This window comes from Charadrius vociferus, unplaced genomic scaffold (assembly GCF_000708025.1).
Source record: "Charadrius vociferus isolate BGI_N301 unplaced genomic scaffold, ASM70802v2 scaffold430, whole genome shotgun sequence".
NCBI lineage: Eukaryota > Metazoa > Chordata > Aves > Charadriiformes > Charadriidae > Charadrius > Charadrius vociferus.
The window spans coordinates 3,063,348-3,087,200 of NW_009646541.1; the positions used below are offsets into that span (position 1 = coordinate 3,063,348).

Sequence of the window (23,853 nt, forward strand, 5' to 3'; positions counted from 1 at the left end):
GACAGCTACTCTTAAACAGACTTGTGCTAAATTTGGGAAACAATTCAATATAATGGATAGACCTTTTGCTGACTGTTTTTCTCTTATGATAAGAAGAAAATACTTTGTACATAACGTACCACTCATGTTATAGGATTTTTGTAGCATCTGCTTCATCCAGCCATACAGAGCTCTCTGCGTATTTGCTGAGGTTTTGTCATAGAGGTCCTTGAATACTGTTGATCTAAGTGATACAAGGGCACGTTAGTTCACTAATGAGTTAGTGCTTTTTTTTTTTTAAATGACACACATGGACAAATGTTTTCAGAAACAGCAACATATAAACAGAAAGCTGTATCTGGAAAATAGACTGAGAACATATAGTAACCTCTTTTAAAAAGCATATATGGTCAGCAAATAATACATAGTATTAATTGTGTCCGGAAACTAAATGGCTTACAAGTTTCTGAACGCATCCTCCTGCAGAGCGTCTGGGAGGCTCCCAATGACATCAGGTTGGAGATAGTTCACCGCTGACACACGCAAAACCTGGTTTAGGATATCCACACAGTCCAAAGCACTCAGAGCCTGAAAGCATTTATCCAGTGTTACAAGGAACAAGGTCCTGTTTACTCCTGGGCTTTGAAGAATTCTCTCTCTAGTCTTGTCCCAATCAAGAATAATATTTCCCATTTCCTGCAAGCAACAAAGGGTTAAAAGAATGTCTCTTTCAATATATTTATATATTAAATGTCTCTTTCAATATACATACTTATATTCAATATATTGTTCATTTTGAGGCCTGACAGAAAGCACTCTATAAAAAATATGGTGCAAAATACCGTCTGGTTGCATTATTTCAGATAACTCATTTCTGGCATTGGCCAGAGACCAGCTTGAATCTTTTGACAAAGTAAAATTGAAAAACAGAAAAAATAACCCAAATGGCTGAGGTTATAGTGCATGTGCTCATGAAATAATTAGTTACTTGGAAAATGAAAGGATATAGGGATTGAATGGGTATTATTTCATACATAATTTAATAGGTAGACAGCTCTAGAACAGACTTTTCCCATGCAGCATTTCTTGCAGCCGTCACTACAAACTTCCCCTCCAGAAGATGGGGCAACATCAAAGAACTGAACCCAGGGAACAAAGTCACCCTGGTTGGGCATGGATTTTTAGGTTGGCCCCTCTTGCAAGTCGCCGTGTCCAGGACAGCCTGTTCAGAGCTGATAGTCCCAGGACAGGTGATGTCTTCATTCAACTTTTTCAGTCCTGGAAGAACCAGGTGTGCCGTTTGGGAAAGCAAAATTTACAGTAATTGAGAAGGCTTATGGTGTGCTGCTCTGGCTTCCAGCGTGTCATGCGCCAGTCCTCCTGCTCTGGCAACAGGAGCTGCACCACCAGTGTCTGAGCAGTGAGATACAGCGTTTGCTCTGGGCAGTCACCTCATGCGCCTGGGGAAACGTTCTCCCTTTCTCCCAGATCCATTACTCCCTCACCAGGCTACGATTCCCCCCAGCCACGGGGATCCCCCCCGCATGAGGGGACCTCCCTGGGTGTGCTCACTGACTTTGAGAGGTTTTTAAGATGGATCACAACGGGAACGCACCACAGGGACAAGCGATGTGTTGTGCTGCCTCCCCTCACAATTGCCTAACAACTTGCTTGCACGCTCCCATAACTAATTAACAAAATAATTTCACCTTCTTTAGTCCTCTTGGCTCTCTTTCTAGCCACTGGAGAGAAGCAGATGCTTCCCGAGAACAACTGGTCCCACCTACCTTAGGTTCTTGCATAGGAAAGTAAACCATTCTCTGGAGATGTGTTTCTCTCCACTGATTACAGAGAAAATCCAGACGAGTGACTTGGACTTGGCACCAAACTTTTAGACAACAAGAATTCAGTGAAACAAGTCCAACCTAAAGAGAGGGGCTACCGGAACCCAAGTAACTGCACGGCGTGCACTGCGGGACCCCGAGCCCAGCCCTCTTCCATCTACCTAAACCCTTGACAGTAGCTTTTATTTTTCATAAGTGCAAAGTGACTTACAAGATGGTCCTTTCTGCTGTTGAAGAGACACTTCATTGCAGTTTGGAACTGCTGCTGATCAAGCTGTTGGAATTCGGACAGCAGTTGCCTAGGCTGGTATAAAAGGTTCTTCAGGTAACTTTTTATGGTCATCTATAGTACAGAAAAATACGCGTAATATGCATAAAACTCGTACTATTGTACTGGGGTCATCTTTTACTCCCTGAAAATCTCCGCTTAAGCAGAGATAAGTGCTCAGCTCCTGTACTGTGTTGTCAATGAACACAACACAACACAAACTGTAAACAAAAATAATCTAAATGTAATGCTGAAACACAGTAATTTTGAATCCTATTCTTGGCCTCATGAGTGAGTCCTCTCCAGTGAGCCATTTAACAAGAAAGCCTCAGCTTCTCACTTCATAAAACAAGAGTAATAATACTTTTCTGCTTCACACAGCAGAGCTGTGAAAACAAACCCTTTCAAGAGCTCAGAAAAATCAGGTACTGTATGCATATTAGTATTACTTAAAAAGAGGAAGGAAATGTGCAATTAGATGGGAGGAAAAGTCTGTACCAGGTCGTAAGGCAAAAATATTCCCTTGGACATCAAACTGCATTACCAGCTAACGATCTCGTGCCTGTTTTGAAAATCTATGCGGAATTATAACATTGGAACAGAAAGCACTGTAAGGCTCATCAGCACCAGACTGGAGTAAAATCCCTCCCAATTCCTGGCAGAATTATTTCAGAATTGGTTTGGAATTTGAGTTGAAACTGTCCTTTGTTGTCTTTGCTTAGCTTGCATTGCCACCAACTAATATGAACATTGTTGGGTACCTGTCCAGGAGAACCAGGGCTGACTACAGCCTTAAACTGTCAATAGATCTAATCAAACAGGGAGAGGCAGCATCACTCTCCTGTGGGTTCGGATGAGCTGTGGCAGCGAAATGGAGCTTGGGAAAAGGTGTGAGCGCTGCGGAGCTGCATGGTCGTGGGCTTTTGGGAAGGTCTGAAGCTCAGAGAGTGCACATCTGACACTTTCCTTCTCCCGAGTGTGCGCAGGGAGGAGGGAGGGGGTTGAGTTTTGATTAGCAGGCTACGGCTCCACTGAAAGCAGCTGACAACTAATCACAATGACCAGGGATAAAGAACGAGGCCTTCTTCCTGTATCACTTCCACATTGGCAGTTTACAAAAAGAGTTCAGAGGAGCCTTAAAAAGTGGATGCATTTCGTAGGATGCTCTGGAGTCTCTCCTTCCATCAGAAGCAGTGCAAACTACAGCCACAGTCAAAATCTCGGAGAAACCTGCCATTTTGTGGAGAAACAGCATGTATATGCAGTCAATTCAGGAAAAACAGCTGAGCCTGAGAACTCCTAATTTCTGCTTTCCATCAGAGGAAAAGCAGAAAGATCTTCTTTCTCATTATTTCTGCCTTGCACACTCCTGCAATCTTGGGGAAAAAAAAAAAAAAACAAAAACCTTATTCCTATTTTCTACTTATCTGCTATACTGTAGATGTGTGTGTTAGCTCTGTTACTGACAACCTAGTTTTGGTTACAGAGATAGGTTGCTTTTTTAATTGCTTTTTAAATAAGAATTTTCATGCATTTTAAACGGCACAAACCTGCAGGCTGCTAAGAGTAAACACAACTTCCTGGGCATGAAAATATGCCATGACTTTGGTAAGCATATCTGCTGTCCAGACATTAGAACTGTAACAGAAAACAGGACCAAAAATGTCAGTAAAATAATATAACATGTAAAATAGCAGATTACAAGACAAAACAAGAATAAGAAAAGCAATCACTGTTACTAACACCATAACGACAGGAGTATTCAGCTTCTTGGCCTAACAAGACTAATAGCCGACCTATTTAATGCAACGAAAACATGTGGTTCAATGACGAACAGAATTAACTAGTCATGGGTTTTTTAATTCAACTCTACAACCACCCACAATAATCTCAGTTTTCGAAGATGCTGCCATTAGTACCGTCTCCAGGCATGAGACAAGCAGTGCTGTGGCTATTCCGGAGCTACAGCTGTGCATGCTGCCACCCTGTTACGCCTGTCCTGATCTACCTGCCAAAAGAGTACGGTGACCGATGTCTGCTGCCTCTCCCTCAGCAGAGTCTTTAATTTCAGCGTGTCTTCTTTACGCAGCCATTGATTTTCTCAAAATATGTAAGAGTAGAATTGTCTTTGAGGCTTATGTTGTTCTTTCAAATTAGACAAAATGAGCAAATAATTCAAAACTTGCCAGGAGCTGGAGGAAGTGGGATGAATGGGGGATGGAGCAGGACTGAAACACGCAGATGGACAGAAAGCTGGAACTGCACCTCATTTCCTTAAGAAGCCATTGTGAAACACATGAACAAATTTAACTATCAAAACTTTTGAAAACTGTTATCATATTTATTCTCAGCCTCATTCTATGCATGTTTTTTGCTTTACTGTGAAAAACAGCTTTTTCCTTGTTAAGAGGAAATACTCCTCACAGGAGATCTAAATCAAAGTAATCATATGTGCCAACTTCATTCTGTCCATAATGTTCCAGTTTCTGTGGAAATGAAACAGATCTTATCTGAAGTGCAAGATAACACCAAAAACCAAACTCCCGAAAAAGATGGAGAGAGTAATACATTACCTCTGAAAATGAAGTATATCAAGGAGGGCTACACAGGAAAAATGGAACATAAAAAGTTATGGTGAGACATTGAGTTTTAATTCCTTTTAGAAGCATAAGTGGGAAAATTTTGTACATTACCATTCAGATATTTCCCAGTTATTATTTCCTCCTAAGGAAAAAATTATAAATATATGTAATAAATTATTATCTTTAGATTATAATGCAAAATAATAGTAGAAAGATCAAATAAAAATACTAACCACAGCTTTGTGTAATAATGGCGGCAAATCTGTAAAAGATTATCCTGTTACTAAAAGCTGATTTAATGTTTTAGCATTCAACTGTGCCATACAAAAATACATGTATTGTATGCAGTGAAACTATATGTACACATATAATCTATTTATAAGCATTTAATGCAGTTTTGATTAAATGTATTTACAGAAAAACAGTGAAAATAAAAGTATATTAAATAATAAGCAATCTTGGTTAAATTCTTTGCTGGCATAGCTCCATGAAGTCAAGAGAGCAGAGAATATGGTCCTAGTTACTAAACAGTACTGCATCTATTTCACCACACATAGCCTTTTCTATCCACACAAAACACATCCCTCACACAGGAGTTCTGGTCTTACCTTCAGAGCTCTGACTGCGTGTAATCTCGGTGTGATTCATTGATATCAATAAGAAACATATCTTCAAAAGTCTGGACATTTCTTCTAGTGTTTATTAGAATCAGAAGATATTTGGATTGAAAAGGAAAATAAAAAAAGAACAGAGTCAAAAGGCAATATTCACCCCAAACTTTCGTAGCTATAAATCAGAGACAGCCTAAGCTATGGAGTACTGACAGAGATCAGAATGATCTAAAAATGCTTGCTCCCAGTTTTTTAATTTAGATCTTTTTCCAGGATAGACATATCTTTTATGCAAATACAAGTCCACCAAGCATGCCTGTGGAGCCAGATTTATTTCCCTTTACCGAGCAGCTGTTTTAATTTTCTTTCTAGTAGCACCATTTACTTACTAAGCCACATTCCACCTAAATATTACTCAAATGCAGTTTTGTTAAAGCAAACAAAGAAATCCTTTTAAACTCAGATAAAATAGAAAAGAAATAGAGGGTGTGAAAAAGGGAATGGTAAAGAACCTCCAAACAAACCCTAAGCTTTCTCCAGCTCGTGATTGCCCGCACAACCACTGCCGGTCGGCTCCGGGACCCTCTGTCCGCTGCTGCCTGCGCTGCACCAGTGGTGCCCCGTCCAGCGGGCGCTGCAGGCACGGGGGGTGATGGAGCGCTCCCCCCGCCACCGTCACTCTGCGGGACGGGGAGAACGTCCTCCCGCCCTTCCGAAGCAGAGGGAAAGCAACACGTTTGGGAAATGGAGTTCAAGACTGTGCCACGTCATTTAGAGGGACCACAGCTGCAGTCTGTGTACTCATGAGAAGCATACCATCAATTTTTCACCACCAGCTAGGACACAGATTCTATGGAAATACCTGTTCTAGTAGCTCTTGCTATGCCTGCTGTGCAGCATAAAGATCACCAAAAGATTAATTAGCTGGAAGGGGAGTAACGGGATACCTGGAGCTTTCCACCAGGGTGTCACTGATTCTCTGACATTCTCACCGCCATCCTATATGAAATGAATTTGTAGCTTTCCATCTCGTTCCCGAAGGACAAGGACAGACTTTGCAATAGCGCAAGGGGGAGCAGAGGCCGAGCGGGGCTCGCTCACAGGGGTGTCTCGGCAGCCACGTCCCTCCCAGAGCTGGGGACCAGGAACCGTCGTGACCAGACTGCACTGCACGCCCTGCCCCGGGACAGCACCAGCCCCGCAGGTAAAATAGCCAATTAATCCAAGGCATGAGATGATGCCCTGCTCTACAGATTGCAGCTTCTTACACTGGGATTAGTCCCTGATTTCAGCAAATGACACAGACGACCCCACTGGCCAACTTCGCTCTGACACTGAGATGACTTTGTTAGGTTTTCTCTCCATTTCAAGGGTTTATCTGCAGCCGCACTTAATTTCTACATTTCTTTTTTTGCTGAATTTGAATCCATTCTCTCTCTCCTTTTTTTTTTTTTCCCCATAAAAGTTCTCTGCCATGGCTTGAGTTACAGATCTGAACATTTGATAAATACAAACGCCCTTTTCAGATTGTTTAATCTCATGTATCAGCAAGGTACTCTTTTAAGAAAACATCTTTACACAGCCTCCAGCAATACTTCAGTCTGTCACAAATATTTAACTCCTGTCTTGTAACAGGAGTGACTCAAACTGACAGATGATGAAAAATTTAAACATCAGACTTTAAGAAACCACCCCCTCCGTCCCGCTCTCGCACACACCAAAACCCTTCTCAGCTATTCCTTTGGGAGCGCCACAGTACACGTCTCTCATTCAGACATATCCTGTTTCCTGGACAATGAACTTTCTTGTGTTTGTCTCTGCCTTTGCCCTATAAATTTTGCAGTGAGGTTTGATTACTCTGCATAGTTTAAATCATGCTACCAATGTCAATCCTGATTTGTTTATTACAACTCATTCACTTTGATCAGGGAGTATATTTTAATTAAAGCATGCTAAATTAATATACAAGGAGATTAAATGCTAAGGAAAGTGCTTTTTTATCCTGACTAACTCCAGTGGACAATTAGCAGGTGCAGAAAAAGTCTGCTGTGAAACAGCCCTGCTTGATAAAACAATCTGCGGGATGAAATAGAGCCTTTCGTCAGTGAAACGTCTGTTTGCAGAAGCTCGCTGCAGCTTTTAGACAACTCCAAATCACCCTGTGGGGAATCTCATGCAGACCCCATCCAGCGTTTCCCGAGAGATCGTTCCTTGCACACAGCAGCTCACGCTGGGATCCAGTCCCTGAGATGTCACCCTTGCAGGACTCCCCAGTAATGAGGAGCTCGCAGATTGCCTTCTCCTCTTCCTCCCTCGACAGATGCTCTTCCTTGTAAAGAAATCCTAGACATTTTATCGCTCACCCCAATGCAGCCATTGCCTTATCTGAAGCCTGATAACCAGAAAGCTAACCTCATAATCAGAAGTCTTGCTGATAAGCCCTTGCACCGCCGGTGCCCACCCTCCCGCTCACTGCCAGGCCCCCGGCACCCCTGCGGGAACGCCGCACATGCAGTGGGGAACCTCGCGGGGCTCCGGCCGGACACAGGGAGAGGGGAGGGCAGGAAAGAAGGAAGAGATGGTGGATTCTTGGGCAGAACCAGGACCCCACGGCATTCGACCTGCCTCTGCCGCGTGTGCCTCCCTCCCCGCGCTCGCGGCGCAACGAGCCGTGCGGCTCCGAAGGGGGACCCGGGGCACAGGGACAGGGACCGGGACCGGGGCCACCACCACCTGGCAGCCGCGGGGGTCTGCCTGCAGCACCGAGCCTGCGGCTGGGGGAAGCCTCCTCTGCGGGGGGCTCAGGGGGTGAGGGACTCCCGCAGAGGCAGAAGAGGACGCTTCTCCTCCCGAGATGAAGAGAGCTCAACGCGTGGCGTGGGGGAACAGCCAGGGCCAGGCTGGTGCCGCCCAGCGCCCCGCTCCCCAGCCAGGCAGGGGCCCCTCAGAGCAGAACACGGACTGTACCTGGAACCACCCAGCAAAAAAGGGGCTGCCGTTTCTCTGAGACGAAGCAGTTCCAACGTTGTGTTGAAAGTTTCCAACTAAATCATGCCCTTGATCAGCACCTTTCTCCCGCACAGCAACACGTCCAGGGCCACCTCGACAGAAGAGAGAGCTCAGTTACTCTCCTGGGCAGAACACTGCAGCTCAGCGAGAACAGCGAGGTGCATCACACATCCCCACCCACCGCAGGGCAGGGACAGCCGAGGGACGAGGCAGGTCCCCCAAGCCCAGCAGTAACGAACTTGGACACTGGACTTGCAATAAACACTTGTCCCATTGGATGACATCCTAAAAGTACTTCAGGCAATTTAATCAACTACTGGACCCAAGAGTTTCTTTGCATGGGCTGCGTGAGCAGACATTAACTGCACACAAATGCACCCTCAAGGTCTGGAAAGAGAAAGCAGTGCCTTCCCTCCCTGACACAGTGAGCCACCCTGTGCCCTCTCCTTCGCAAGGAACTCTCATTTTGGAAGCAGGGGTGTAGGCACAGTCCCTCGGGGCTACTCGGCACGCAACAGACTAAGCAGGTTTTTGACCCTGTTGAATTTAAGCCTACTCTGTTCATAGCTCTTCCCTGTAATTGCTCATGTTTAATAAGTTTTAACTCCCCATCTCAATTGTAAGAATACCTGTTTAAATACAGAGAACAAACCAGGAAATCATAAGAAAAAACCCCACTGTTACATTGCACCTTTTGTCCCAAAACCTCTCAAAGCTATTACAAAACAAAGTCCTAGGTCACAGGACTAAACGACATGAGACGTGAAACGCGTAGTGTCTCGTGTGATTTTTAAGCTGTGGGATTGAAACATGTAAGTACCTTTGAGTAAGCCTGTCTTAATACATATTTGCTACAGGAAGCTAAATTCATTACACATTAAGAAACACGTTTTGCCACTAACAGCCGAGTACAAATGAAGGTAACAAAACAAACACGAATGGATTCACTCCCAAGCTTACATAGCTCATTTTTTCAACATACAAATCTGACTGTACTCTGTGCGAAAACTCAACAGCACGCACTGAAACAAGAATAATACTGGTCCTGAACTGCTGTTGCAAAAAAACACCAGTCAAACCCCTCACCCCATACTACAGAATACTTACTGTTTCGCAAAGATGACCGAGAATAAAAGGTGATTAAATTAGCAAGAGAAATCACTAATCATCAGGCAAAGGAAGTCCAAGGTAAACCTAAAAAGACATGCTGAAACATCCTACCAGGCATAACATCACCAACCATTAAAAAAGAACCCAAAAAACACAACACCCAACATTTTTAGACTTCAAAAGCAAAACGTAAGTCAATTCTTGTTTACTTACCAGCTGATACACAAGCTGAGGTTTCTCTGCTCTCTCACAACACTTACATCCCAAGCAACGTATGACACGCCTGCCAGCACTACTTATGATGCTGTTTTTTGTTTTAAAGGAAGGTTATATCCCAACTGCCAGAAATTATCCATTTCAAACAGAGTTTTCAAAACAAGACATGTTAAAATACACAGCATTTATTCAGTATTCCTGGAGAAAAGAAAATGTCCCAAGCTAGCAAAACCTTCAAAATCAGGTCCCTATAGCCTGATCCTCAGAGGCAGTTTGACCTGCAGAATTTGCAAGAAACTGCCTGCATATTTTTTAAGCTGAAAACTTGGGAACAACTTGCTTAGAAAGTTTGTTATAAAAACCCATCAGTTTGAAGTGCAGTTTTGGTGAGTTCTACCATAACCCCCGTCACTGGAAAATGGCATACGCAAAAGCAATGGGGATTTATGAGGTTTGAGAGGAACATGAAAGAAACTGAATCAAAAGTGATACATTCTTTGTGGACTGCTAGCCCTTTAAACAATACTTAAATGCTGTTTAAATAAACGCAAGGTTGTGCTGCTACTGAGAGCTTGATACTCAACACAAAGAGCAGTTGCTGCAGACAAGCGTGGCTATGGTTACAAAAATGAACACAAAAATTAATGCAAAAAGTCATCTCAAAAAAGGTTTATTAGTATGATTAAAAACATGTGAAGAATGACAGCAAGAGAGAAAGTAACTTAGCATGGAAGAATATCAATTTCAACAGTTTATATTCAACAAGGCTTGAACTGAATGGATAACTTTATTGCCAGCTTTCACTTGATTTCTTTAACAAGAGTTCACATTGTATCAGTTTCATTACTATTAGGACTATTGCTTTTGTTTGGATCTGATCCCTGTTGCAGGTACGTATAAAAAAATATTGCCCCCATTACTGCTGGATTGCAGAATGCGTTGTTGGTTTAAGAGCTGGTAAAAAAGAAATTCTCAAATGAAGAGTCTGTTTAAAAAACCACCTTTTTTTCCTAACCCAACTACAAAGAAATACATTAGTATTTTGGCCTTTAAATTTCTTACACGGTATTTATTTAGCATGGCAATCCCCGAATTCCCTCCCTTTAAGTAACCACAAATCAAACCCCTCTTTCAGAGGCTGCTTCTTGGGTTAGATTCTGGAGATTTACTTCATACATGCTTACACTGGCTTGAGGACGAAGACAGCATCATCTAGTACATAGTAGTCATTGTACATATCACCTTCACACAGGTATGGCAGTCTGGTGAAAGCCTCTATGGCAAAACCAGCTTTACCGAAAACTTCTGGCAGGCTATTCACCTGTTCTTCCCAAGTGTGCCCTTTGATTTCCAAAACTTCTGAGGGCTTTTCCCACTTGCCACCTACTGAGAAAACAAAAGAGTTTTGTTTAAATTATAAAGAGAACTTTGTTGTATGTTGTCTTTTCCTGCAGAAAGCATACTACACAGATTATATTCCATTCCACTCCAAACAGCAGGCAGACAAGCCATTTGTAGAGCTGTTGGAAGATCAGTTCAAGGCTTTGCCTGTTGCTCAGGAGCAACATGCTCCATGTTACATGTTTAACTAGCAGTCCCAACACTGGCTGAAAAGTAACTTCCATTAGCAAGGCTGGTGTTCAGCAGATATGAACAGACAGACAATTTAATGCAGGCCTTTTCTGGCACTATAAAATTCTTTCTTTATGCCCGCTGTCGGGCCAAAGATAATCTCAGGTGATGACAGTAAATAGAGCCAGCAAGTTGAAAATTATGCTTTGCTGTGAAGCTTCCATCAGTAGACCACTACATTATAACGGATGACTACAGAGCCTTTGGTCTTCCAGTGCCCACCTACTAGCCAATATGGTAAAGACTGCTAAGGATCATATAAAATTAAGAAGCCGACTATTTGTAGTGTGCTGGAAAATCTGCTGTCATTTGTTATATTGATGAAATAATCTGAAGGGCTATAGGCACGCATCTCAAGACGTTCAAAATTTAAAACTCCACTCATTTTCCAAGTAATGTCATCCACAAATAACAAGTGTTTTCTGGTTTGCTCTGTACCTTTAACCAGTTTGCTAAATGCAATAGTAAACACCCTTCTAAACAGGAAGTTCTAAATCTTGTGATTCAGAGCATTCTGCAACTCCAAAGATTTCCTAAGTTCCTCTTCCTTCAAGTAGAAACACTTCCAGAGAGAAACAAGAAATGGCATCTTTCAACAAATTGAAAAACGTGCTAGTGCTGGCATTTGACTGGATTCTGTACGGTGCTGGTAAGACTTTTTTTTAAGCTCCTTGTATTTACCCATGTAATAGCAGTTAAACAAGATTGAAAATGTTGTGGTTACGATTTGCAACATAGCTACAAAATAAGGGCAGTAAGAAGTTTTGCTGAGACTCAAGCTCGTTTCTGCTATCTTCATACACCTTCCAAATGAAGCAACTGCTAGCAAATAGTTTTTCTTCCAAAAGTCAGAAATCCCAGATTACAGGAGCATTTCAGGGTCAAAGTTTACTGCTCTTCCCTGAAAAGAACGCTCCAGCAGCAGCAGCATGGTTTCAGTGCAGCTATGCTTTTGGGGGGGGGGGGGGGGGGGGGGGAATTCAGGGGGCAGTTTCTATTCGAACGGAAGCCATGGAGTTCTGTTCTGCTTCTGCTCTTCCCAGAGCCCTGGAGTAGGGTGGAAAAGGGGACCAACTGCAGAAGCACAAGCTACTGCCTTTCACCACGCTGGGCGCAAGGACAGTGACAACATGTATTACTACAATCTTCAGATTGCTGTAGCTGCTGTGGAACGGCTCTGATGCTGATCTGACACAGAAGTGGTTTCATTTTATTCCTGTAGAAGTCACGCACTGAATCCGCTTGGATTTGGTCCATAAAACACTCAGTGAGAAAAACGATGAAGGGACAATGCTGACTGTCCACTGTGGACAGGGTTATAAGTTGTGTATCAGCAGTAGACTAAGAGACTTCAGTGTATTTTTCTTCTAATTTGTTATATTCTAGGGAGCAGAAAAGGATGCTGTTAAACTACTACCTTCATTTTCACGGCAATAATCTCAATTCCATTGTTTAAATAACTAAGCAATTTGTTTGAATAAAATTAAATATACCAAAACAGTGTTTAAATTATGGATTTCAATGAGGTCTTAAAAAAAGTCTCCCAGACCAGTCATATTAAACCTTACTTTTCAGTTCCTTAATTAGAATTCTCTTCTCTGATTAAACTTCCTGTTTTCTCCACACACATTTTTAAATGTCAGAACTAACAAGTAATATTATTATCCTTAGAAACCCAGAGTCAATATATGTGACGAAGTGGAAGAATGTCTAGGAACTATTAAGAATTCTAATCAATGTTATGAAATTGCTAAGTTATAAATATATCCATTTACGACATTTCCACTGCCTGCCATCAGGCTGTCTCACTTGCCCTGCAGATCAGGAACAGCGGAGGAGAGAGAAACCCTTGCAGAACTACTGCACTGAGCATCTGGAGTTCTGTCACGCAACATCCCACCCCAAATCCCCAAATCACTCAGGACTAAACTGAGGCAGGGAACTACACAAAGTGTTCTTTTGGTCTTCCCCACGGCCAAAGGAGACATTCACATTATTTTAGATGTGTGAATCTTCTCTATACTTTTTCAGAAAAACAGAAAGTTAAGCACATTACCACATAGGTAAAACTCCTAAATGAACGCGTGGGCAAGCTGTAGCAATTACCAAAAGCTTGCTGGAAACAACTTAAACATTCCAAGTTTGAAACACAGTTGGTTTTCCTCCTGTCCTCCTACCTTTTCTCAAATGAACCAGAAGGAGCGTATTTTCTTTTTAGATTGTCCCTTGCTTTTTAACCATCCCTCACATTACCAACTTTATTCTCAACAGGTGCCGCGGATACCTGCCAAGTCACTGTAACACAACCCAGATTTCAGGAAGCAGACCCCTCCATGCACACTGTGTCCCTAACGTGTGCTTTCTCTGCCTCTGGATGCTCCTCATCCCGACCTGAAGTTCTATGGTTTCGTTTTTTAACTAACAAACATGAGGATTTGTGTACTCCTGGATGCACAGATCACCAGAAGTACAAAGTACATTTATCAGAAAATAACATTTCACTTCAGATCAATGATCTGACTGTAGATGACAATGCTGTTTATATCTGTGGAATAGCATTTTCAGATTCAAGCTCACCCCATTCTAAACAAGCAGGAGATGGAACAATACTAACAAAAAAAGGTCAGTTGATTATTCCTTCTTAATGAAGATTTTTCGTTTATTTCTTAAACGAAATAAATTATCTTTCCTGAATACTCTATTACACTTTCAAGAATGTCATTTAAGATGGAAATACCAAAAAAAACATTAGGAGGAGTATGACTACATTGAAATATTAATAGTAAAACTTGGAGGGATTCTACAAATAAGCATCTTAATCTCGTTTGTTAATTAGACTGTTTTGTCGTATGAGGCAAATGACTAGAATTCTACAAAAGAAAGGTTTGTACTCTGTGTTATCTAACGATACTCTGCATCCTCTTACATAAAGACTTTAATGGCCATCGGAAAGGAAGTATCAACAGAAAAATGAGAAGTAGAGAAACTGACATTTAGTGGAAATATGTGCAACAGAGTTCAGGGTCTCTGAACTGGGGATTCACTGGGCCAGCCTGAGCAAAAAATTTTAGTTCTGAACCTTTGTATCATTTGCCGTCTACTTAAGAAAGTGATGAGACTTCATTAACTACATTTCAGTTTTACATGCCTGAAATAGAAAAAAAACCCAACCAACTAGATGGATTATTACTTTCCCTATGTTCCTTCCTTCCTCTATCTAATTGCATTTCTGAACAAAAGCCTGTAAGCTTTATTCAGATATTCCTTTATGAGAGCAGAAAAATGGATTCTATTCTCTGTCTACCCCTCAAGGAAGGGTTCATAATCAAAAATAACAAGTCTCCATTGCCCTTGCAAACATTCATGGAAACAAAAGAAAAGGGACCTCACTAAGGAATTCAGACTGAAAATTAACCAGAAAATATTGATGGGTATAAGGTTTTTTAATTCCTCAGAGGAAAGGGGGTGAAATGCAGAATCCTAAGAAAATTATGTGAATCAGAAGAACTGTCCATTATTCTAACACTCACTTTTAATAAAGGAGCAGAGAAGCAGCACAGCAATGGAAAACTCATCTTCATGATCATCGCCTCATCCTTACTGTTTCTATACAGCACTACTGTATTCACATTCTTTGTAGTCTACAAGGTAGGCTCAAAGTAATTTTTCTGCTTTTGTTTATTTTGTAAATCTAAGCAGTTTTAACATCTCCCTAAGGAGAATAAGACATTCCTAGATTCCATAACTTTTATGATTAAGTTTTAAAGAGGTAGCTGGTTGAAGTTCATACGCTGCACGTGTCTGCAAACTCGTGTGGCACATACCTGTATTCTCAATAGCAACCACATTTTTCTTTTTTCAGTAAAGTGCCTAAAAGAAAAGGTACTCTAAAGTTAAAATTATCCTGAGAGTGTTAAACAGCAAGTTGGAGATTATCTATCAAGGCACACTCAAAAAGCAAAACTAGAAATTACCATTGTAAGTCACCAACTCTCTGTATTAGTTTCCAGTAAAAGTAAAATAATTTAAATTTAATGTCAAAGTATTTGTGAGCTGCAGTAAAGTTACTGCAGACTGACTTTACTTCTGTAATGAAATTCTATTCATGCATCGTATACATACAGAAGAGACACCCTGGTAAAATTTAAAAATATCAGAGACTTGGAATAAGTTTTATGCTTATAGGAAACAAACACATCAGAATGCACCTGATTAAAAATTACATAACTACTACAACAAAACTTTTGTTTAGTTAAAAACAAACACCCAAAGCTGCAACTGGAATCTTTACGTAATAATGAGACTTTGACATGCAAATGAGTATTTCACAGTCCTAAGTGGTACGATACAGTAAAATGGTTCTTTGCAGTAGTGATCACTGTCTAAGCATAAAGACAGGACCATCTTTTTAAATTTATGTTTTTCTTTAAACTGGGCGAGGTAGTATAGTGGGCAAAATGAACAAAGCCTTCCTCAGGAGGAAAAACTGATATTTGTGACGCCGTTGATTTATTTTTGAGTATCGGGTAGTGCTTCAGGCAGGTCCCACTGTACTCAAAGCAAAAATACTTGCAATATGTACTACCAGAAGCTAAAAAGGCCTTACACACTTGAAAACTTCTCTCATTTTTTCCAATGGTATAAGCTGACCTAACAAAAGACTTTTATCTTTCTTTAACTTCTCTACTGTGAGGGTGGCAGAGCACTGGCACAGGCTGCCCAGAGAGGTGGTGGGGTCTCCTTCTCCGGAGATACCCACAGCTGCCGGGACGCCGTCCTGCGCATCCTGCTGTGGGTGCCCCTGCTCTGGCAGGGGGTGGACTGGGTGAGCTCCAGAGGGCCCTTCCAGCCCCCGCCGGTCTGGGATTCGGTGTGATTCTGTGATCTACACATTGTTTGACGCTGTAAAAGGGCAATGCTTTTAATTATTCTGCTACTTCAGCAGTTGGCTTCTCATCTTATGTTTTAATTGGGTTTTATTTTATTATCCCTCCCTCCAGTTAAAACCAAACCTGCTAAAGAAAAGTGGGAATGAAGACCAAAGAACAGAGAACTGTGTATGTTATCACTTTGCTTGCTTTGTCTGCGATTCAGAGCTTTCCTCCTTCTGTCTTTAAATATATTGGGCGCCAATTTTGTGACTAATTCATAATTCATCTAAAGAGACATTCAGAGCTGTTAAGGCTTCACTTCAGATTTGTACAAAACTAGTTAATGATTTTACATTTAACTAATTTTAACTAATTCATTAATTAATTTATTTTTAACTAATTGGATACAGGATAAAGTCAATCTACGCAAAGGCCATCTCTAATACACAGCTTCCTTTAGGTTTTAAGCATTTTTTTTCCAAACAACTTCTGAAAATAACTGCTTTTGCTATTAATTCTTTGTTTAAATGGTTTATTCAGGTAAGCCCTCATGTATTTAAAACAAGTATATTAAGAACCTCTATCACCATGTATCCTTGAATAAAAATCAGAAGCCGTACATTTAAATATCCATTAAAGAAGGTATATATGTTAAAAGATGTAATATTAATGTAATTTAAAACCCTTCTGCTTGGCAAACCATATTCTATTTAGTAACGTTCCCAAAGACACATACAGGGAAAAAATCAGAATGAGGTAGAAAAAGATGCTTCCTCCAACTTCAAATGTAGCACTGACCTAAAATATTTTAAATAATTTGCAGAAAATTAGTAGTGGACGAAAAATTTTTCAAGCAATTGCTCAAGAACTTCAGAAGCAGAGGTACGCTGAACATTGCCGACAGCCTGTAAGTATCTGTCTACCAATACCGATATTCACGGGGGAAAAAAGGAACTGACAGTTTTTAAAGAGTATACCATTTCTATTTCCTCTGGAAATATTTCCTCTTTTCCTCCTTCTTTTTTCATAGAATGGTTTAGGTTGGAAAGGACCTTAAAGCTCATCCAGTCCCCCCCCCTGCCCTGAGCAGGGACACCCCCAACCAGCCCAGGTTGCTCCAAGCCCTCTCCAACCTGGCCTTCAACACCTCCAGGCATGGGGGAGCCACAGCTTCTCGGGGCAACCTGGGCCACTGTCTCACCACCTTGCAGTCAAGAATTTCTTCCTAATATCTCATCCAAGTCTCCCCTCTGTCAGTGTCAAACCGTTCCCCCTCGTCCCACGGCTCCCCTCCCTGATCCAGAGTCCCTCCCCAGCTCTCCTGGAGCTCCTTTGGGCACTGGAAGGGGCTCTGAGGTCTCCCCTTTTTCGCCTTCTCTTCTCCAGGCTGAACCCCCCCAACTCTCCCAGCCTGTCCTCCCAGCAGAGGGGCTCCGGCCCTCGCAGCATCTTCATGGCCCTGCTCCACCAGGTCCATGTCTCTCCTGTGCTGAGGCCCCCAGGCTGGAGGCAGCACTGCAGGGGGGTCTCCCCAGAGCGCAGCAGAGGGGCACAATCCCCTCCCTCACCCTGCTGGCCATACTGCTGGGGATGCAGCCCAGGGTGCGGGTGGCTTTCTGGGTTGCGAGCGCACATTGCCGGCTCACGGTGAGTTTCTCACTCACCAACACCCCCAAGTCCTTCTCCTCAGGGCTGCTCTCCATCCATTCCCTGCCCAGCCTGGATCTGCGCTTGGGATTGCCCCAACCCACATGCAGGACTCTGCACTTGGCCTTTTCGAAGCTGATAAAGGTCTAAAAAAAGTATTCTGCACAACAGCCAAAGACATTATAAAGTATTCTAAATGACCATATATATACACAATCATATATATATGAGAGTATATACCTTATAGAATGTATGCATGTACATTTAAAAATGAAGCTTCCATAAATTCATATTTTGCAAAGAGGTCTCAACAAGTGGTTCTGAACTGTTTGGTAAAATGCATAGAGCTATTAAGAGTTCATTTTTGAAAAATATTTCTATTGTAGTTCCTCTTACTCTCTTAGCCCACAGTAGTTAGGTGACAGACATGTAACAAAACTCTTACAAAAGCTCTACAATATTCTTACAGATATTTCCCCTTCCTTCAACTTACAGACCCTAAACTAAGTTTTCAACATCACTGGGTAAAGCCACACAACTGATTTCATCATTCCAAATTTATGCCAATAAGTCTTATATGACCATATGACAATAATTTTGCATATGCCATGTAAGTTACAAAAAAATCAACTTTAGAAGCCATATGTATTTGCAAGCAAAGAAAAGGGCTTCAAAATCCTGCTTCAAAAACATTGCTTCTCTTGAGAAACAGTATAAATTCTTTCCTATTCTGAGCATGGACTTCACCACTTCAGAGATGCAAGGAGAAACCAAAAGAAACATAGAACAAAGTCAAACATTTCTCCTCTCTCCTCCAATTGTTTTCCTTTGTAATTACCCCTTTAAAGACTTCAAGGCCCTGCTGACATCACCTGGTCCTTGGTTTGAGCATCAGATATGAACACAGTGAAAATAAGGGCTATGTTTTACTGCCTCTGTGCTCCCTGGAGATTAGGAAAAGCCAACATGGAAAGAAGTATGCTTTGAATCCCGTAGATGCCACATGGACAAAAGCAACTGGATAAGTGGGGAGAAAGAAGTTTACTGAAACAGTAAAGGGATGGAGTTCGCCTCAAAAAGGAAATTCTGCCTTTATAAAACAAACAAAAAAAAAGTTCACATCAGTAACAAAATACTTCTATATTTTTCTCCTAGGATGATTTGGAAGATGACACTGTTTATCAGAACAGATGAGCATGTGCGGCAGTTCAGATTTGCTCAATATTTCTGATGCAAGCAGAGGCAGATGAAGAAGACAAGCTTCTTCACAGACTTCCTTTGCTTTAAAAAGAGAGGAGAAAACCTTACAGGCAGTGTTCTTCAGAAGTATTTTCTAAACAGATTACCAAAACCAAGTGCATTATACATTACATGCATGTTATGTATTATTTCCATTTTCAATTCTGCAAGAGTAAGAACCTTGGGAAAAGACTTCATCTTGCATAAGATAACTGCTAATGCTCTATAAAAGTTACCTTTTCCAGTTTAGATTTAATTCTATGTCTTTTTTTCTTTTTATGTAAATTTACATGTATTCCTTTTACGTGAATTAAGCATTTGTGAAAGATGTATGATAATTGACAGCAGGGAAAATAAACTAATTTCATCGGTGAAATTCTGGTTTTAGTCATGTTAATGTGATAGTTATTGATGTAACAGATAGACAGAGGAACAATTACTGAGACTTAACAACAGCTTAATCAGAGCAAACCCTATGTATTCTGTAGACAAGCAAGCAGAAAAAACAGACAATATAAATGCATGTACTATCATGGTAAAGCTCACTTGGGATGTGAGCTTCTTTCTAGCTTATTTAGGAGAGGAAAGTAGTGTTCATAGCGAGAAGGTTGCTCCTGCAATATTAAAATTCACTTGCTAAACAGACAACCCCCATCTTCTAGTCCTACTATCCAAAGTCAGGATGACTTGGAGCTCTAAGTTTTGCCTTTACATGCCTGTTCAACACAGATAAAAGCATTAACACAGAAGTATACTACCTAGATAAGGTAGTATACTTTTTTTTTTAGCAGTTACTACCTAGCCAATCTACAAAATCAGCACTTCTACAAGAGATGTGGTAGTATCACGCATTCTCCCTACTAAAGAACAGCTGCATCTTTTATCCTCATTTAAATAAAGCAAGGCTTTGTTTAACAAATGAAATGGCATTTCTCACTTCTGTCAGATGAGAACTGACAACTGAGACAAAGCAAGGGTCCCTCTAGCACAGCACTGTGTTCCAGCTCAATTGAGTACCAAGTATTTCAGGAAGATGGAAAACACACCTTTGTCTTCTTATCCCTGTCAATCAGTCACAAGCACATTAACGTGTTAGACAAGAAAATTTCACAATCCCAGGCTGCTAGTGTTCACTACTGCTGAAATATGGTGAAGTATTTTTACTTCAGAGAAACTTAAACCAACCTACTCATATATTATCTAACAATGCCTTTATACAAATATGATGTCTATATTAGGAAATACAAAGGATTTTTATATAACCCTATGGGATACCTATTAAAAATATGAAGTTATAATAATACATGGTCTTATGTGACTAGTCTAATACCTTATGATTCATCCGTCCTACTTGCCAAATTTAGACATGCGCAATAAGTCTATTACTTGTTGTTCTGTATGTTGAAAATAAAGCTCTGAAAAGCCCCAGAAAGAATTTGTGATTAAGCAACTTTGGACTCTAGGTGTCACTGTAATTCCAGAAATGGTAAGCACAGAAATATATTCTACCTCTTCCTCCACCTTGCTTTGTTCTCTTAAAGCAAGTTTTATGTTAGTCACATAGACAGTTTCCACAATTACTCTCCCATTACATTACGTGTAATAACCCAAATATCTCATTTTGATTAAAATAATTTCTCCATTTCTAGCAACTGATTCATACACTGATTGAACACCTTACCTGCCTCATCTCTTCTCCATTTGTTCCCCCCTCTAAAATTCAAAAGTTTCTCCAGGCAGGTCCAAACTGTTTTTAATTAGCTGCTACAAGAAGTTACTTGAGCCATGAAAGGTTCTCCTCTTGAATGTTCCAAGTATATTTTTTTTTTGTTAAATATAAAGCATATGTACATGTCTAGCACTTTTAAAAATGCATCGTCTTGTAGAACAGCTGAATGAAAATAAAGCAATTCTAAAATCATCTGTACATCATGAAGACAGTCTGGAAGTTCACTGTCTATTTCTGTAGACTACAGTTAAATAGATCTTAAGTGGGAAAGCTTCAGTGGAACGACAGTAACTTTTGCGTGTGCTAACTTGCACTGTCTAAAGCAATTTATATGGGCCCACATCCATGGTAGTGGTAAAGAGACAAACTGAGTATGTTCTTAAATTTCAGAACATATTAAGGAAACAAAACTGCCTTAAGCAAAGTGACTAATCTGCTACAAGTCACCACCACAAACAACAGTATGACTTTGGTTTACAAGACATCTTACAACAGATTTCAACTTTCAACAAGTAGGAATGACCAAGTTCGGCAACCACAGAACAAGTTTCCAGTCCCTTGGGATTTATAAATTTAACACTCTCTTCTCCTCCCAGTACACTGTAGGAGATTAACGATGGAGGATTAAGTGGACTCAAGAGTAGTTTCTTCCTTAATTTATCTACCTCCTGTTGAGCCAGGAAGTTGCATGGGGTCTGTCACGTGGTTACCCAACAACACGCAGAAAAATAGATGCTGGGCGCAATAGCAATTGCAAAACACAATGGCACACAAACAAAAAAGCCACCCAAATAATTTCTCAATTTCTGCTTCTAGTACGCCAGTGAAGGACTAGAAAGACACTGCTGTTATTTGGAATTTTAAGGAGTTTTTAAAAGAGGAAGCCAGATTGTTCCACATTATAGGAACAGTAAGTTGTAACCAAATATGCTTAAAATACTGTACAGATGCCTGTCAATCCCTGTCTCATTTAAGACACGTTACTTTTCAGAATAGTTACAAGATTATATGCTCAAATACTGTATTTTAGGCAATTCTTCATCTGATGACATTATTTTTTATACATAAAACTTTTTTTACCCCCCTCCTCCCACCAAAAAAACACTGGCCTATAAGAAGAGGAAAACAGATCCAGTTTGATGCATTTGTGATTGCCAGAATGATAAAGTTATTAGTTCTGTATTTTCTGGGCATACACACCTTTCCACAGACAAGTCTTAATACTCAAGGAGAGCCAGTGTTCAAACAATAACTGATGAACACCATCCTTCTGGAGGTCAAACCACTTTTAGGCTGCCCCAACCTGAATCCACAGTCATAGGCATGTAAAAAAAAAGTTTCTAGTCTCTTTTGAAGTTTAGTCATAAGGACAGATTAATTTGAAAATCTCTCATGTATTTCTTTAAAAATGCAACTAGGGAAAATAATGGAGTTTTGGCACTGAATTTTACTTTTTTACTCCAGTTACTAATACAATATAAATAGTGGTTGCTATGTCTTATTAGTAGGGGTCTGTATTTTACTTCGAGAGCTCATGTTGGAAAGTGAATGTTATCTCCCTATGAATTTTTAGGTGCAGTTCATCTGGAACACTTGAAACAGTTTGACCTGCACTGCTCTATTCAGCGTTACAGACAGTTCTGATGGTTTTGCTCAATGGTCGCTAGAGACAACTGGGGTTACCTATACAACAGCAGCAGAGGGCCCTAATCAGAGATAAGTTTTCCCATGTTGCTCTAACACAGCTCAAACATGGCTACCTGCAGAACAGGATATGTGACTTCAATATTTGAGCTTTTTGTTGGTGCCAACTACATATGTTGAGGAATTAAGAAAACAGCTTACATCATGTGGCCTATTTACCTATGATTTCATACTTCTGAACACACACTGTACAAGTTATTTGTAAAAATCAAATACAAGCATGTCAATTATTTATTAAACATTTAATCTGGGATACTATAACCAACAAACGTTTTCTTTACCTGCCTGAATAGCAACTAATCTGTGTACTTACCATTTTCCACATACGGGTGAAATGGCAGAACTAACGCTAGAATGACTCTGCCTCTAGTTGGCTCCAGTACACTTCTAATATCTTTTAATACAGTCAGTGGTTGATCACAGCGATCCAGCAAATTCAAACAGCTGATAACATCATACTGAAATCCTATGTTTTGCCATTCATTTATACCAAGCACCTACAAAGGTAAAGAGAAAGAGGTACAGTCTGTTAAACAAACACAAGCTGAGTTCAGAGAGAATGACTGAAGAAAAAAATTCCCTATGGATGTGTTGATAGTGCAGGTAAGATCAGCCACCTCGGCAATGAGAAGAGACAGCCACACTCCTTCTGGTCTTTTGGAAAAGAAAACTAAATCAACAATGGGCATGGCTATATGTCCAGCCATACAAACCCTTATATTGCCTTATGATCATCAGGCAATAGAGGAGACAAAACCAAAAACCTCAGGTACTAAAAAAATGTGTTGTCCTAGAATAAAACTGAAGATACTTCTCAAGGAATATCAAAGCTGAAATATGATTAATGGCTTCCTGCCTTTTATCCACTCTGGTTTACCAGTGTGCAAACCCAGACTGCAAAGTAGCTGTTATGTTTCCACTCAAAGACAGGTGAAGAAAAGAAATCCACAGTTCCTTCATTCTTTGGGTTGCAGTCTAGGGATACAGTGCCTGCAATACTAACCATTACTGAACCAGACTGGATCTGCTGCCTACAAGAACCTCCTGAAGCTGTGACAAGTGCATGAACAAAGTTCTGAAAGTGCTGAGGTTTTTCTTACTAAATATTATTCAATCTTAACAGCAGGAGCTAAGCATAGAAAAAGAACCTTTACACAGTCATCTATACTGTGAGATTAGACAGAGACAGATTATCGAGGTAACACTATTACCAGAACTCAGTTTGCTTTCTCTGCAGTACCTGTGTCTTCCTCTTGCAATTTTGGACCACTCAGTTAAACTATTCATCTGAATTTCATCTTCCTGACTCCCTTGATTAAAGCAATTTACCCAAGCTATGAAGGAAGAGACTTCAAAATGGTTGTTGTCTATTTTGTCTTAAATGATAGCAGGGAACATCTGCATAACAAAAG

The 23,853-nt window shown here is 40.7% G+C and overlaps 2 protein-coding genes across 3 annotated transcripts in view; one reads left to right on the top strand and one right to left on the bottom strand.

The window, feature by feature from the left end:
* OTOA (otoancorin) overlaps positions 1-5,360 on the bottom strand; it is a 38,497-nt gene extending 33,137 nt beyond the window's left edge. Inside the window, exons 1-8 of the mRNA XM_009886321.1 lie at positions 5,282-5,360; positions 4,907-4,935; positions 4,785-4,815; positions 4,665-4,692; positions 3,642-3,729; positions 2,035-2,166; positions 440-675; positions 120-223 (exon numbers count right to left, since the gene is read on the bottom strand). Coding sequence (XP_009884623.1) covers positions 120-223; positions 440-675; positions 2,035-2,166; positions 3,642-3,729; positions 4,665-4,692; positions 4,785-4,815; positions 4,907-4,935; positions 5,282-5,360 — 727 coding nt within the window. The remainder of the gene's footprint in view (positions 1-119; positions 224-439; positions 676-2,034; positions 2,167-3,641; positions 3,730-4,664; positions 4,693-4,784; positions 4,816-4,906; positions 4,936-5,281) is intronic.
* Positions 5,361-11,833: 6,473 nt separating this feature from the next.
* On the top strand, positions 11,834-19,008 carry IGSF6 (immunoglobulin superfamily, member 6). Of its 2 annotated transcripts, none has more exons than XM_009885961.1 (6): positions 11,834-11,900; positions 13,523-13,873; positions 14,793-14,899; positions 16,252-16,308; positions 16,946-17,029; positions 18,925-19,008. In XM_009885961.1, exons 1-6 carry the CDS (start codon positions 11,834-11,836, stop codon positions 18,961-18,963), a joined length of 705 nt encoding a protein of 234 aa, XP_009884263.1. In that variant the 3' UTR covers positions 18,964-19,008. The 2 variants fall into 2 exon arrangements, with proteins under 2 accessions (XP_009884263.1, XP_009884270.1); XM_009885968.1 differs by having other exon boundaries at positions 14,799-14,899; positions 18,925-18,963.
* Positions 19,009-23,853: the final 4,845 nt, after the last annotated feature.

What these genes read in the sequence shown, in the direction of transcription:
- IGSF6 (XM_009885961.1), top strand. Translation starts at nt 11,834, where the DNA reads ATGGCATCTTTCAACAAATTGAAAAACGTGCTAGTGCTGGCATTTGAC. An exon ending in AACAATACTAACAAAAAAAG is followed by an intron (nt 13,874 to 14,792) that starts GTCAGTTGATTA and finishes CTTTTAATAAAG; the next exon opens with GAGCAGAGAAGCAGCACAGC. An exon ending in CATTCTTTGTAGTCTACAAG is followed by an intron (nt 14,900 to 16,251) that starts GTAGGCTCAAAG and finishes CCCTCCCTCCAG; the next exon opens with TTAAAACCAAACCTGCTAAA.